Here is a 17,297-nt window from a genome sequence, read left to right as displayed (position 1 = left end):
CCATATAAATAGATGCAGAAAGAGCATTTGACAAAATCCAGCATTGATTTATAATAAAAATTCTCAGCAAAGTGAGAACAGTGGGAACATACCTCAATATAATGAAGGGCATATATAACAAACTCAAAGCTAACATCACACTCAACAGGAAAAAACTAAAACTGTTCTCCGTAAGATTAGGTTGTCCACTTTCACCACTTACATTCAACATAGGTACTGAAAATCCTAGCCATAGCAATCAAACAAGGGGGAAAAAAAGGCATTCAAATTGGAAAGAAAGAGCTAACACTGTCATTATTTGCAAATGACATGATATTATATATAGAGAACCCAAAAGATTTCACCAAAAAACTACTAGAACTGATGAATTCAGTGAAGTGGGAAAATACAAAAGTAATATTCAGAAATTGATTGCATTTTTATACAATGATGAACTACCACAAACAGAAATGAAGAAAACAATACCATCTACAACTGCATCAAAAAAAAAAATTAAATACCTAAGAATAAATTTGACCAAGGAGGTAAAAGACCTATACTCAGAAAATTATAAGACACTGAAGAAAGAAGCTGAAGAAGACACAAATAAATGGAACATTTACCGTGCTGATCAAGAGGAAGAGTTAACATCGTTAAAATGTCCATACTACCCAATGCAATCTATAAATTCAATGTAATCTGTATCAAAATACCAATGGTATTTTTCACAGAACTAGAACAAATAGTCCTAAAATCTATATGGAATCATAAAAGACCACAAATAACCACAGCAATCTTGAAAAAGAAAAATAAAGTTGGAGGTATCACTCTACCTGATATCAAGCTATACTACAAGGCTACAGTAATAGAAACAACATTGTACTGGCATAAAAAGACACACAGAGTAATAGATCAGAATAGAGAGCCCAGAAATAACCCCATGCCTACATGGTCAATTAACATATGATAAAAAAGGCAAGAACATACAATAGGGTAAAGACAGTCTATTCAATAAGCAGTCTTGTAAAAAATTGGGACAGATACATGCAAAAGAAAAAACGAAAAAACAAAAAACCAGACCACCTTCTTAGACCATATATAAAAATAATCTCTCAAAATGGATTAGAGACTTAAATGTAAGATTCAAGACCACAGAAATCCTTTAAAAAGATCCTATTAAGAACACATAGGCAGTAAACATTTTCACATATCCCTAATATTTTTTTCTGATATATCTCCTTGGGAAAGGAAAACAAAAGAAACAATAAACAAATGAGACTACACCAAACTAAAAAAGTTTTTGCACAGCAAAGGAAACCATCAACAAAATAAAAAGGACCTACTGAATGGGGGGGGATGGTATCTGCCAATGATATTGATACATCTCATAAGAAGTTAATATCTAAAATTTATAAAGAACTCAGACAACTCAACAGCAAAAAAAAAAAAAAATCCAATTAAACAATGGGCAGAGGACCTGAACAGAAACTTCTCCAAAGAAGACATACGTACAGATGGCCAGCAGACATATGAAAAGATGCTCAATGTCCCTAATTGTCAGAGAAATGCAAATTAAAAGCACAATGACAGATCACCTCCCACGTGTCAGAAAGCCTATCATCAGTAAATCCATGACAGTGTCGGTAATGATGTGGGGAAAAGGAAACCCACATGCACAGTTTGTGAAACTGAAAATTGGTGCAGCCACTTTGGAAAGCAATATGGAGGTTCCTCAAAAAGTTAAAAAGAGAACTACCTTATGACTCACCATTACACTCCTGGGTATGTATCTGAAGAAATCCAAAACAATAATTGAAAAGAACATATGCACCTGCGTTCACTGCACCATTATTTACAATAGGTAAGATGTGGAAGCAACCCAAGTGTCCATCAACAGACAACTGGATAAAGAAGAAGTGCTACCTATATACTGTACAATACTCGGCCACAAAAATAAAATAATAAAATAAACTCTTACCATTTGCTACAACATGGATGGACGACCTACAGGATATTTTGCTCAGTGAAATAAGTCAGAGAAAAACAAATACTGTATGATTTTACTTATATGTGGAATCTAAAGAACAAAATAAACAAACAAAACATAAACAGTCCTGGGTGATGTGGCTCAGTGGATGGCGCACCGGCCTGCAAATCAAAACTATGCCAGTTCAATTCCTAGTCAGGGCACATGCCTGGGCTGTGGGCCAGGTACCTGGTTGGGGGCGTGCGAGAGGCAACCAATCAATGTATCTCTCCCGCATCAATGTTTCTCTCCCTCTCTTTCTCCCTCCTTTCCCCTCTCTATAAACAAAACCTTTTTGAAAAAATTAAAAAAACAAAACAAAACAGAAACAGACTCAGATACAGAGAACAAACTGAAGGTTGCCAAATGGAATTGGGGATTGGAGGTGTGGGTGAAAAAGGTAAGAAATTAAGAAGTACAAATTGGCTCCTACAGAATTGTCGGGGATGGAAAGTACAATGTAGACTATATAGCTAATAATATTGCAATAACTATGTATGGTGCCAGGTGGGTACTAGAATAATCTGGGGGATCAGTTCATAAATTATATAATTGCCTACCTACTATGCTGCATACGTGAAACCAATATAAAATAATATTGAAATGTCAACTGTAATGAAAAAAAAAAGTGAAAAACACTCTTGTTAAATAAAGAGATTTAAAGAGTTTGTTTATTTATTTTTAGAGAATGGGGATGGGAGGGAGTGAGGGAAACATCAACCTGTGGTTGCCTCCCGCACACCCCCTACTGGGGACGTGGCCCGCAACCCAGGCATGTGCCCTGACTGGCAATCGAACCATCAACCCTTTGCTTCACAGGCTAGCACTCAATCCATTGAGCTACACCAGCCAAGGCAAAATTAAGAGATTTAAAAGATATCTCTGTGAGGAGCAATGGAGCAGTAGGTAAAAATCTAATCAACCATAGTCTTTTTCTGTCCATTCGAAAAACAAAGAAACTGAATATACTTATTTCCATTAAACTGTGCACTTACAATGGTTAACACTGTATTTTTTTTACAATAAAAAACACACAGGAGCGGCAAAAGTAGGTTTACAGTTGTGAGTGCGTGAAACAGTTTATTCTTGTATTATTATAATCTTAACCTTATAGTCTCTTTCCATATGAACTATAAACCTATTTTTGCCAATTCCTACATAGTATATTTTATCACAATACAAAAGTAGAATAAAAAAATAAATAAAACAATTTTAAATGAGGCAACTACCACCTCAAACTCTTACCTTTCCCATCTTTTCTCTTGGCAGACCTTCACAGTCTTTGACTTCATGTCCAAACTGATTACAAAGACCACATGGTTTGGGTTTGTTTGGTTTGAATTCTTCTCTAATAATGGTAAAGTTGGGTTCGTGTGTAGCAAGGCCGAGCATGATGAGATCAGCTATCAACAACGACAAAATACGTAACTGTGAGCACTTTTCTGAGAAGATCCTTACCATAATGGAAGGCACAGGACATTACGAAAAAAACAAGGCACCAGCACAAATGAAAGTCCAAGGGAGCACACAGACAGGTGGCTAAGCCAAAAAGCCAAACAACTCCTTGTAGTTTTCAGCCAACAGGATGTCCTCCAGATAGATACATGGTCCTAGGAGTCAGACTACAATTCAGGATACAACACTTGGGAAATTTTCTATTTTAAAGGTACGTGAAACAATATTAAGGTTTTAATGTAAAAACAGATTAAACACAGGTAAATTAATCACAGACTAACAAACTCAAAACTAGCTCCCTCTCAAACATAAAATAGGCATGGCATTTTAGAATTTCTAGGCAACCATGAATAATCCATTACTACACACAAACCCATCAAGTTGCTATGGTTTAATCAAAGACAATCAAATCCCAAAAAAGAAACTTACCATCTGCTCCACATAAACAGTGATGAGTGTTTGGGTCATGGTTAGGCTGGGCTAAAGAGGGGGGAAACATGTATTATATAAATATGTTTTATACCACAGGAATATCACATTTTATCAAACATTTTCTACATAATGGTGTATCTTTCTTCCTAATAGAATATATAATCAAATATTTATGAGTGAGCTTTACCTCTTTGTCTTCTAATGTAATCCATGATTTTATGTTCTCCTTCACCAGGAGCACTAGCATCAGATAAAATAACCTATAAAAAACCATTTTTAACACTTTTAGCTCATTCACAATTTATAGCACAAAACTTAACAGAACTGAGTATCTTAAAAATAAATTGAAATACCTGTATTAAGATAGTCTTATTAATTGGAAACCTTTCTTAATAAGATGTGTATGTATGTTAAGCATCCAAACTATTTCACTGATTAACTTACTACATGAAATAGCAAAAATGTAACATTTGGGTCAAACTTAGTCCTTAGAATATCTGATCAGTTTACAAGTTTTCATTACTCTCATTACTTTTCAAAGATGTAGTACCAAACCATGTAAGACCAGGGAGTAATCGATAAAAGATACCTATTAAATACAATTTGCCATATCTAATTAATAGGGAGAAAAAAGCTTATAAATATAAAATTACATAAAAGCTTATTTACATTTTACTTAAATATTTAGGAGAACATAGCCATTCTTGAAACGTAGATCCAGAAATTTAATATCCTATCATTTGATTCTAATACATTTTCATTTAAAAATTACTTTCAGGACTTCTGGCCAAGATGGAGGCATAGGTAGATATACTTTACTTCCTCATACAACCAAAATAAGGACAACAACCATTTTAAAAACAAAAAGCCACCATAACTGCCAGAAAACTGGACTGTGTACAAGTCCAACAACCAAGCAGTTAAAGAAGAAACATTCATCCAGACTGGTAGGAGGGGCGTAGATGGGCAGCTGGGACCAGCTGGTGGGCCTGCTGGTGGGGCTGCTGGTGGGCCAGGCAATCCCACTTTCGCCTGCTGATAAACCGGAGGAACAAGTAGGGAGTGAGACAGACCGTGCAACCCAGGGTTCCAGTGCAGGGAAATAAAGCCTCAAAACCTCTGGCTGTAAAAATCTGTGGAGGTTTGGTGGCAGGAGAAACTCTCAGTCTCACAGGAGAGCCTGTAGGAGGGACCCACAGGAATGTGGAATTTACACAAACACACCCAGGAATCAGCACTGGAAGAGGCCAATTACTTTGTGGGTAGCAGGGGAAGTGACAGAAAGCAGGAAAGAGCCATGCAAGTGCCATTGTTCCCTTTCTCACCCCTCCCCCATACGCAGCACCACAATGCAGTGAAGTGGGTTGCCCTGCCCAGATGAACACCTAAGGTTCCACCCTTTGCAACGTAACAGGCGTGCTGAGACAAAGAAATATGGCCCAAATGAAAAAGCAGATCAAAACTCAAGAAAAAAAACTAAGCAACAAGGAGATAGCCAACTATCAGATGGATAGTTCAAAACACTGGTAATCAAGATGCTCAGAGAAATGACTAAGTACAGACACAAAATAAAGGAAGAAGTTAAGGCTATACAAAATGAAAAAAAGAAACATAGACAGGGAACCAACAGCGAAGGGAAGGAAACTGGGACTCAAATCAAAGATTTGGAGCAGAAGGAAGAAATAAACATTCGACCTGAAGAGAGAGGAAACAAGAATTCAAAAAAAAAAACAAGGAGAGGCTTATGAACCTCTGGGACAACTTTAAATGTTCCACCATCCAAATCATAGGGGTGCCAGAAGGAGAAGAGGAAGAGCAAGAAATTGATAACTAATTTGAAAAAATAATGGAGAACTTCCCCAACCTGGCCAAGGAAACAGACTTCTAGAAGTCCAGGAAGCTCAGAGTCCCAAAGAAGTTGGACCCAAGGAAACACACACCAAGGCACATCAAAATTATATTACCCAAGATTAAAGATAAGGAGAGAATCTTAAAAGCAGCAAGAGAAAAGGAGACAGTTACCTACAATGGAGTTCCCATGAGACTATCAGCTGATTTCTCAAAATAAACCTTACAGGCAAGAAGGCGCTGGCAAGAAGTATTCAAAGTGATGAAAGAGAAGGACCTACATCCCAGATTACTCTATCCAGCAAAGCTATCATTTAGAATGGAAGGGCAGATAAAGTGCTTCCCAGATAAGGTCAAGTTAAAGGAGTTCATCATCACCAAGCCCTTATTATATGAAATATTAAAGGGACTTATCTAAGAAAAAGAAGAAGATCAAAACTATGAACAGTAAAATGACAACAGACTCACACCTAACAACAGATCCTAAAAAACAAAAACAAAATAGAACAGCAACAGAGTCACAGAAATGGAGATCACATGGAGGGTTATGAGCGGGGAGGAGGAGGATGGAGAATGGGAGAAAAGGCACAGGGAATAAGAAGCATAGATGGTAGGTACAAAACAGACAGGGGGAGGTTAAGAAGAATATAGGAAGTGGAGAAACCACAGAACTTATATGTACGAGACTCATGGACATGAGGGAATGATAGAGGGAAGAGGGTTACAGGGGGAGGGGGATAAAGGAGAGAAAGATAACTAGGACTACTGTAATAGCATAATCAACAAAATATACTAAAAAAATTACTTTCAAGTATACATACATACATACACATATATTTTTAAAATTTAAGTCCCACCCTGGCTGATATGGCTCAGTTGACTGAGTGTAGGCCTGTGAAGCAAAGGTGGTTCGATTCCCAGTCAGGGCACATGCCTGGGTTGTGGGCCAGTCCCCAGTAAGGGCATGTGACAGGTAACCACACACTGATGTTTCTCTCCCTCTCTCCTTCTCCTTCCCTTCTCCTCTAAAAATAAATAAAATCTTTAAAAAAAAATAAAATAAAAATTTAAGTCCCATTTTATGGCTTCATAGTGATAATAACAGGACAAAATTGACATTGAGAGAAAATTCTGCTGTCTATAAAATTGGATCATGTAAGGCATCCCATTTCCAATAACCCTGGAAACTAGCATTTTATGTGGGGAAGAAAGGACAAGTAATATCAGTCATACCAAAGTACGGCCTCAAATGATTACCCTAATCTTTCTGAAGTACCAAAATGTAAAACTTACTGTCAAATTTTTCCACCCAGGGTCATTATTTAAACGATCAGCTATGTAATAGCGAAGACATTTAGCAAGATTGTCCATGAACTCAGTTCCCTAAAATGAAACAAGAAAATAAATTAACCTATCACTTAAGAGTTAGCAAGAGGTATAAAAGTATAAGACTACTTACTGGTGTAATACAGTTGCTATCAAATCTTTCTTTTATTTCTTCTGCAGGAAGAAAGCCACCTAAAGAAAAAGAGACAATGTTTTGTTCTCTCCCAAAAAACCAAGTAAATTACTCAATATTGAGCCAGAACAGTAACAGAAAGTTTAAATACAAAGAAGAAGTATTGTCGCCTGAGGAACAATGTTCTCCCACATGGGAGAACAAAATAAGATTCCCCCCCTCAAATTTAATTTAAGCTTTAACATGACTGTCAAACAATATATGGTACACAAAAGATACTATATTGTTACATAAAAATATTAAAATGCTGACCTTCTTCCTAATGCCCTCTGCAGCAGAACACATACACACATGGGGTTAGGGGTTTTAATTCTGGTAAGTTATTAGGATAAAGGTACCTTAGTAAAACAAAATTACAATGCTGAGTTTATCACATCTTTATATAAGAAATAAAACTGGCAACTAGATGGCAATAAAAATCCTTTAAAATTGTATTTTTTCCTCTGTATTACTGATTAGCTTCTCCTAAGGACACAAATATATTTCATAATATCTTCAAGAAAGAAGACATCTTTAAAATCAAAGACAATCTGCTATAAATACAAACAGCTTTTAGAGCATTAAGTACAAGCTGCAGCTAAATGTAATGATACACTTGCATAATTCCAGCAAATTAAAGTAACATAAAAATTCATCGTAACTGCAGTCCTGAGCTGACTATGCTATGGTATCTTTCTTTTCAACTGGCAAATGCAGTATCTCCAGCCAATAAATTATGGCTTTCCTTGTCTATCATACTACATTGTCTTACGTAACAAAATAACAAACAAATCATCCATGCAACAACCATGCCCTGTCTCACACACAGGGGTCTTGGCAGAGAACCAGTCCCAGTGGGCATCAGGACCCCTGACCTTCCTCCTTGCTGAGACTTATTCAATTCCTACGTATATACTCATCAGAAATTTCAAGGCTTTGGGGAACTACAAAAATGACTGCACTCCATTCTACACCCCACATGGAAAAACCTTGGGTACCTCATTGCCTCAGCAAGTGGTGGCATCAACCTATATTGAAAGTGAAAGCCTGTAAATATGGATCACATCATCCCAGGCCTACTCATGTAGACCTCTGAGTTCTTATGGGAAGCAGTAAGCAAGCCAAAAGGCTGATCTGAGGAAAATCTTTACAGAAATGTAGCTTTCTAACAGCCCTATAGAAATAAGAAGCACTCAATGATGCATAAAACTTAGCTTAAGAGGTAACCTGAAAGGGACTGACAATGTGCTCTCCCTATCAGAATTCCCTCCTTTTATTTCCAAGTTTCCCTTTGAGTATAGTGCAGAAATGAACAAGCTTAATAACTGGAGCGAAGGGTTCCATGAACTACTTTTCTTCAACAGTAAACATAAATTTTCCTTGGATATTCTGGAACCCTAATTAAATTAAACCTTTGCCTACTCATAAGAAAAAGCTACCACCCACCCTCTCCCTTTCTTCATACATCCTATAAAAAGTCCAACTTCACCATATTCTTTACCTTTTGCCAGTATTTCTTCCCTGACACGCTGCTTCTCTACTGCTGCTTCCATTCCTTCTTTTGATGCTCTGAACCTCCTAGAACGCTGTTGATTCATTTTAGCACGTGGTGCCTGAAAACATGTATTTCATATTCAAATAATACTATTCAAAATATTCACAATTATTTTGAATCAGCTGTTCTTTTTTTGAAAGAACAGAAGCACTTTTTATTTTATTTTTGTTACCTTTTTTATACTTTTATTTTTTTAAATTTATAAATCATGTTTATTCTATAGATGTCTCAATTTTTTAACCCTTTACCCCTACCCACCCCCCCCTCCAACAGGCAATTCCCACTCTGTTGTCCATGTCCATGGATCATTCATACATGTTCTTTGTGAATCAGCTGTTCTTATAAAAATAGTACACTAAGATGGAAAAGGCTAATATGCCTAACAATCCTTTCATAATAGACAACAGACTCTGAGAACTTAAATTTGGACCAAAAACCCAAAAGCTGAGCTCAGATAGAAAAACATCCTATGAAGCCATAGTACTTAATACTGCAGTGTCCACAAACTAGTATCAGCTCCACTGGGTTATGGTTTCCCAATAAGGAAAGCTCATTTTACTCAAAGACCAAGCCAGCAGGGTATTTTCTGAGTAGTTTGTACACAACCAGAATCAGGGAGACCTTCTCTATGTCCAAGCCTAAAAAGAAGGATGGTCTCCAAATGGGATTTACAATGCCCCATAAAAGCAACAGAAAAAGCAAAAGAAAATTATGTCTTGATCTGTAAGACATCATGGCATTTCTGTTTTGTATTTCCCACAGTGAGGTTCATAATTACTATGGTCACTACAAGAAGATATCGCAGTTAAAAAGGAAACAAGGTTTTAACTGGAAGTACTTTTAAATCACTCTGACCAAATGCAATTCAAATCATCAAATAAGCCTGAGTGAAGTGAACTGGAGTGTAAGATTCTGAAATTATTGAACCGAGTTCTGGGGTGGAAAAGGACTTTGCAGTATCCTGCCCACATGTATAAATTATTTCATATTCTCTTTAAATAGTTCCCATTCCTGTAAAATGAGATTGCCTAATCTCCTTCAAGGACCAAGTTCTATCATCAACATTTCTATCTTAATAAGAAATGTCTTACAGACATGTGCATGTACAACTGCACACAAATATGCATGTTTTATACTTGACCTAGCACACTAAAGTTAAAGATTTTCTACAAGATATTTAGCTAAACGTGAATTGAAATATGCTCCAAATACGACATATTCCTGTTTCCTTTATTCTTTACTCCACTTAAACTACAGCTTAACAAGTTATCAGGTAGCTAAGATTTTTCACTGAGTAAATAGAACCTCACAGAAAAAAATCTTGTTGGAACCAAAGCTTTCTGGATTTACAAAATCATTCCATTAGCCACTAGGATTACTAAATATAAAAGAAAAAATCTATTTGCATATGGCTAAATAAACTTAGGGTGATGATTTACCTTAATTTTCCTTGAACCCTGATATGTAGTTTGCTGGTTATTTATAAACTAACTGACTTGGTATTGTTATCCAAGGTCAGTAAGTTATTCCTCTCTTAAGTCATTTTGATGACTCTTCACTGCCTATAGGATAAAATCAAAACTTCTGGGTGTGGCAGGCAAGGTGTTTTCAAGCCACTGTTCTGCTTTCCTTTCCAATCTGAAACAGCTGTAGCTGCCAAAATGTGTCGGTGTGGTCAAAAGCATGGCACATCTGGGATTATTTGGAAGGCCCTTCTTGCGCATGTCTGTCCCATCCATACCCTCCACTGCCCACCAACCTCTAATTATTTTTTATTCTTTCAGAAATGGGACAGAAGTCACCTCCTTTCTATTTCCTAAGTTCCTGAGTAGTACTGACTCTCTCTTCCCTCTATACCCTGCTTGTGTTATTTAGTGCCTATGAAGTCCATTAACTGGTAACTAACCTCACCCCTTAGTGGCTTACCCTTCAAAAGCAAACACAATCATCAACATCCCCGGCATCTCACAGTACCAGGCACAAAACAGGCACAGAAAAATGTTTGAAGGACTGAAGGATGAGGCTTTCTCAAATTGACCAGAGTCAACATTTTTCATTATTTAGCTTATTTGCATTGTGAACACTGGGAACACAGCAAAAACAAAAAATAAAGGATTCTAATTATTTTAGTACTCACCACTCCATCTATTGCCATGTAGAGAAGTCGTCTTGGTCTTACAATATTGAAAAGTCTGTCAATGTACTCAAAAATTGCAACCATCATTTCATCTTCATTTTTTGGTGCTGGTCTATAATAACAAGCAAACAATGTAACATTGTATTCCTTTGTAACTTGTGATATAAGTGACAAAAATGGATTACGTACTTGTCTTCAGGGTGAGTACAGGGATGGATGATTCCATTCATATCCAAATACAGATTATCAAACTCCACATCATTTGGATTAGGTTTACTGGCATCAACAGGAATCTTTACACCATTGCATTCTTTTGGCTAAGGAAGAGATTAATTAATAGTAGTTTGATTGTTCAAGTGTTCACATCCTAGGCTCAGTATGAAGCTGTTTCACTTCTGAATTGGACTGTAAGATAAAGTTATTTTACTCCTTAGAACAAACTGAAGCAGATTATTTCATCTATAGAAAGCAACAGGTTCCAATGCAACAAATTAATCTTAATTACATGGGAAGTATTTATCAAATTCTCAACTCACTCAGTTGTCCAAGTTAGAAACCAAGGGAATCATCTTAGAACTCTTTTCCCTCGCCATCCATTACCATTAAGTCCTATCAGTTTAATCTGCAAAATGCCTCTCCATGTCCTCTCATTCCCAATACCATTACCAACACCCGAGTATCATCTCTTACCTGAAAGATTGTAACAGTCTTTTATGGACTGCCCTACCTCTAAACTCTCCTATCTCCAGCCCACAATCTATGCTGTCAGTTTTCCTTCTAAAATACAAATGTGGCTGGTCTTAATCTTGCCTATTTTTTCCAATGATTTCCATAGCAGGTGTACACCAATGAGCCTGGTCGCTTACTAGTCTCCTGTCCTGCCACAACATTGATTGGGCCCACCTTACCTCTTTTAAGTTCCTGGAAAATGCTCTTTCATCTTTCAGTGCGCCTGCACACTTTCTCCTTCCCTGCCAACCTCCATTTCCTAAAATCTTTCCTATTTTCCAGGGTCTCGACTGAGCTCCAATCTCACGTTATAACACTTTGTATACATCATTTCGAAAACTAAAAGCTCTTCTGCATTTCCTCACAATTATAATTACTTTATCATTCTAATCCAACCACACTGAGTTCTTCAAAAGGTAAGGATTCTGCCTTACTTACTCCTAGAGGCACACTTATATTTTTGTAGTGAACATCACCTTTGTCTTTTTATTCCAGAGTTTCCACAAGTGATAAGAATACGAGATGAGACTTTTACTATTACAAACAGTAGAATTCATTTTTAAAAAATAAGTTCCCCCATATATCTATGAAGCATCATTTGTAATAGCCCCCCCAAAAGTGAACAATTTAAAAGCTCATCATGGCCCTGGCCAGGTGGCTCAGCGGGTTGGAGCACCATAGACCAGAGGGTGCAGGTCTGATTCCCATTCAGGGCACATACCTATGTTACTGATTCGATCCTTGGTCAAGGCGCATAGGGGAAACAACCAATCAGTGTTCCTCGCTCATGTCAATGTTTCTCTTCCCCACCCCCTGCCTATTCTCCTCTCTAAAAATCAATTAATGTATCCGCAGGTGAGGATAAATAAATGCCCATTATGTACATACCACATCATGTATGGATCGACCTCAAAAACACCTGCTAGGTGAAAGCTAGTCACAAGAGACCATAAAAGATTCCAGTTATATAATCCAGAAGACAAATCCAGAAATAAAAATATACTGGCTTCAATCTGAAGGTAGGGGAAGGGTGAGGGAGACAGGAAGTGACTGAAAATGGGTACAAAATTTCTTTTAGAAGTGATAAAAATGTTCTAAAATTAAATAATAATAAATGTACAACTCTGTATATATACTAAAAACCACTGAATTTTGTACTTTCAATGGGTGAACTCTGTGATACATACATTATATCTCAATAAAGTTAAAAAATAAAAATAAGGCCCTTGCTGCGTGTGGCTCAGTGGATTGAGTGCTGGCCTGTGAACCAAATGGTCACCGGTTCAATTCCCAGTCAGGGCTCATGCCTGGGTTATGGGACAGGTCCCCGGTAGTGGGTGTGCAAGAGGCAACCACACATTGATGTTTCTCTCCTTCTCTTTCTCCCTTCCCCTGTCTAAAAATAAATAAATAAAATAAACATAAGAGGTCAACTTAACTAGCAAGAAAAGAGCCCAATAAATGTATTAATAGGCTGTGGTATCTTCACATACTGGAATGCCAGACACAAGTTAAGATTCAAAGAAATAGAGCAGGATAATCACAAATATATTGCTGAGCCAAAAGAGCAAGCTGCAAAGTAAAATATACACAGTATACCACACTGAGAAAATATAATATAGACAAAACAATATTAGGTATTGTCCAGGGATGAATACATATGCAATGAAAGCATAGAAAAAAGCAAGGGATAAATACCAATATCAGGGCAGTGGTTATCTTTGAGAGGGATAGGAATGAAATTGGGCTTTAATTTATATTTAAAATTGGAAGTAAAGGATATCAAAAGAGATTTAAAGCAGAACAGGATTCTACACATACATGTTGTGAATCAGGAAAAAAGGGCTTGATCAGAAGCAGTGAATGGAAGTATATATTGTCTAACCACTATGCTGTATATCTGAAACTAATACATAGTAATACTGAATGTAAAGTGTAAATGAAAAATAAAATTTAAGATTAAAAAAAGTGGTGAATGGAATTAAGTGGTAAGTAAAGCAGGAGGTCAACTTTGAGGGAGTCTATAGAAGAAGATAACCTGATGACCCCCCAAACAGAAACAAACTATGAAGGCAAGGGGCTCTCTAACTCTCCGTCTAACCTCCACATTCTAAACTCCACATTTTCCCTTCTCCTCCACCAAGCAGACACCTATTCAGGAGAGTTGAGACCCATTTTCTTTATGCTCCTTATCAAGCCAGTTAATAAATATTTTAGTCTTGTTAAGACTTTTTTCTTTCATTTAAATAAATTTATTTCTTGTAACTCTGTTCTGTTTAGGTTACGTTGTTTTTGTTCAGTTATAAGAACAATCTTTAGAGGATAATGGATTATTGGCTAGCTTAATGGACTGAATAGGAAAGTGTAAAATGTAAAACGTCAGGGAACATACATTCAGAGGTAGGGAAGTTCGTTCACTGAGCCTAAACAGGCTAGTCTGCTGAACACAATCTCCTCAGTAAAAGCATGAAGATTCTACTAACTGATACACAGGGTTTTCTCATTCAAATAAAAGTAGATATACCAACTAACCTAGAAGCTAGCTGAAATGCATAAAAGAAATTTACAATAACGCCTATCTGCCTTTGTAATGTGCAAGCAGTCATAATACGAACATGAATGAATATGGCTCTGTTGCAATAAAACTTTGTTTATAAAAACAGGAGGTCAATGGGTTGCTAACTCTGCCCCAGTGGCTAGTGCAGCACTAGGCATATTATAACTCTTCAATTAATATTGAATACCTGCATGAGAACTTCTACTACACAGAGAGCAGAGCATGGAGAAAAAGAGGGCAAGGTGGGTCCTAATTTTTAAAAAAAAGAAAAAGAGCTCCCGACACCCCCAATTAGAAAACTAAACATATTTTTCTTGCAGAAGTACTATAGATGTATTCAACACATTAATTACGTAAATCCAGAAATTCTTTCCTTAAGAGAAGATTTTGATGTTAACAAAGGAACTCACTCAAGAGCCCTGCCAAAAACAATGCTAGTGTGTCTGAGATAAGGAGAGATCTTTAATCAATCAAAGGGCAGCTAAAAGAAAAGCCACTCTGAAACCTAAAACCAACTCATTTCAAGTAACTTTTTCATTATCTTTTGGGTTTTCCAGATAATAAATTGAGCAGCTTTCCCCTTCTACCCCAAGACCACAAAACTAAAAACAAACATACCCACAACTGCGTTAGGTGTGCTAGAAAACCAGAACCCTCTGTGACTTGAAATGTGCAAAGCTCGTAGGTAGATCTGACAAGATGGAGCAAAGCCTAAAATATGCAGAGAGGAGCTCTGCTGCCAAGAAGCAAGGACTCAAGGGACAGCCTCTAGATAATCCATTAGCACCAGCAGCAAGAACAGCCAGGTGAGTCACCCCTGTATTCCCCCCTCTCCTCTCACCCTCTGGGGCTCCACATGGACAAGGTAACTTGAGATAGGTGTTCCCAGAGAATAAGGGTGCTTGAGTATGAAGGTCAGTGAAGTACTTTGGCTGACTGACTAGCAGTTCCCCAGAGGAACAGAAAACACATCTACCCAGAAGCTTGGAGGTCAAGGTAGTTTTGCCAAGTAGATGTCCAATCTTCCTCCACGTCATGGAAAAAGGGAGGATATATGTATCCCAAATCGGCAGTTGGGAAATTTCCTATTTGTGCTAAAAATAAATAAAAGAAAAAAAGAAAAAGCCAAAGGATCAAGATAAAGAAGGTACATAAAAAAAGTAAAGATGGGTACAAATATACAAATAGTTAGTCTGTATAAAACAAAAACAAAAACTACTACACAGGTTTTGAAGTAAACTCCCAAAATGAATTTCATACCTACCTACTGTTCCAATCAACATTAAAAGGCTTTCTGGCTCCTCAGATATAGGCAGAACCACTACTGTTTACTAATAGCTAAGTAGATGTATTTTTGTTTAATAACATTAGAAAAAGGTTCCACTGAAATGAGAGTTTCCATTGTTAAATCAAATTCCAAACTATACAACGTGGTTTTAGAGTTTCCTTGAATCTAACCTTCCACCTTAACACACTAGAAAAATAAGAGCAAACTAAACCAAAAGCAAGCAGAAGGAAGGAAACAATAAATATTAGAATGGGAATTAATAAAAGAGGTAACAACAAAAACAATAAAGAAAAAAATTTATGAAACCAAAAGCTGGTTCTTTGGAAAGATTGACAAACCTTTGGTCAATATAACCAAGAAAAAGAAAATTCAAATTACTACAATCAGAAACAAAAGAAAGAAAATTACTGCCACCTTAGAGAAAAAGATTAAAAAAAATAATAATATACCAACAAATAAATGATGTATTTATTTGATGAAATGAACAAATTACTAGAAAGACAAACTACAGAATCAAGAGATAATTTATGAGATGTGAAATGACTGAATCAGTAATCAAAAAGCCACCCACAATAAAAGCCTAGGTGGTTTCACCACAAAATCAAACCAAACATTTAAGAAGAATGAACACCAATTCTTCACAAATCTTCCAAAAAACAGAAGAAACACTTTCCAACACATATGAGTCCAGTATTACCCTGATATCAAAACCAGACAAAGATCTAGCAAGGAAATAAAATTACAGATTATCATCTCTGAAGAACATGGATATAAAATTCCTCAAAAAAAAATACTACCAAACTGAATCCAGCAATATATATAAAAAATTATACACCATGACCAAGTGGGATTTATTCCAGGGAAGCAAAGCTGGTTTAACATCCAAAAATTAATTAATGTAATTTATCAGATGAATAGAATGAAAAACAAAAGCTGCATGCCCGTCTCAAAGGATGTACAAAAAGCATTTAATGACACCCAACACCCTTTCATGGTAAGGAAAAAAAAACACTCATAAACTATGAATAGAAGGGAAGTTCCTCACTATAAAGGGCATCTACAAAACAAACAAAACCCCAGTTCACATCATACTTAATGACATAGTGGATGATTTCCCTTTTAAGATCAAGTGTAAGACAAGGATGTCCACTGTTGCTATTTCTATTGTAATCTGTAGTGAAAGTTCTAATCAGGGCAATTAGTAAAAAAGAGAGAGAGAAAAGAAAGGAAAGGCATCATATTGCAAACAAGGAAGTAAAACTATCTCTATTTTCCATAACATGATCTTTATGTAAGAAATCCTAAGGAATTCACTAAAAAAAAAAAAAATTAGAAGTTTTTAAAGGTTGCAGCATTCAAGATGAGTATTTAATTTCTTGCAGTGAACAATCCAAAAAATAAAATTAAGAAAGTTTCATTCACAACAGTATCCAAAATAGTAATAAATTATTAAAATAATTAACCAAAAAAATGAAAATTCAGAATTTCCTCAAAAAGCTAAACATGGAACTGCTTTTTGACCCAGCAATTCCAGGGCTGAGATTATACCCTAAGAATCCCAAAACACAAATTCAAGTGAACCTATGCACCTCAATGTTCATAGCAGCACAATTTACAATAGCCAAGTGTTGGAAGCAACCTTAATGCCCATCAATAAATGAATGGATCAAAAAACTATGGCATATTTACACAGTGGAATATACACAGCATAAAGAAAGAGCTACCACCCTTTGCAACAGCATGGATAGAACCTGAGAGCATTATGCTAAGCGAAATAAGCCAGGGGGCGAAAG

The 17,297-nt window shown here is 36.5% G+C and overlaps 1 protein-coding gene across 2 annotated transcripts in view; it reads right to left on the bottom strand.

Annotated features, from left to right (window-relative positions):
- XRN2 (5'-3' exoribonuclease 2) overlaps positions 1–17,297 on the bottom strand; it is a 101,888-nt gene that overhangs the window by 69,817 nt on the left and 14,774 nt on the right. For both annotated transcript variants that reach the window (XM_054574138.1, XM_054574139.1), the window contains exons 2-9: positions 11,120–11,247; positions 10,931–11,042; positions 8,740–8,851; positions 7,200–7,258; positions 7,034–7,123; positions 4,080–4,152; positions 3,890–3,940; positions 3,251–3,408 (exon numbers count right to left, since the gene is read on the bottom strand). In XM_054574138.1, the coding sequence (XP_054430113.1) occupies positions 3,251–3,408; positions 3,890–3,940; positions 4,080–4,152; positions 7,034–7,123; positions 7,200–7,258; positions 8,740–8,851; positions 10,931–11,042; positions 11,120–11,247 (783 nt within the window). The remainder of the gene's footprint in view (positions 1–3,250; positions 3,409–3,889; positions 3,941–4,079; positions 4,153–7,033; positions 7,124–7,199; positions 7,259–8,739; positions 8,852–10,930; positions 11,043–11,119; positions 11,248–17,297) is intronic.

Source organism: Pteronotus mesoamericanus, unplaced genomic scaffold (genome assembly GCF_021234165.1).
Source record: "Pteronotus mesoamericanus isolate MK-2021 breed Mesoamerican mustached bat unplaced genomic scaffold, CSHL_Meso_final contig_25, whole genome shotgun sequence".
NCBI classification, from domain to species: Eukaryota; Metazoa; Chordata; class Mammalia; order Chiroptera; family Mormoopidae; genus Pteronotus; species Pteronotus mesoamericanus.
This window is presented reverse-complemented; position numbering and strand designations above follow the sequence as displayed.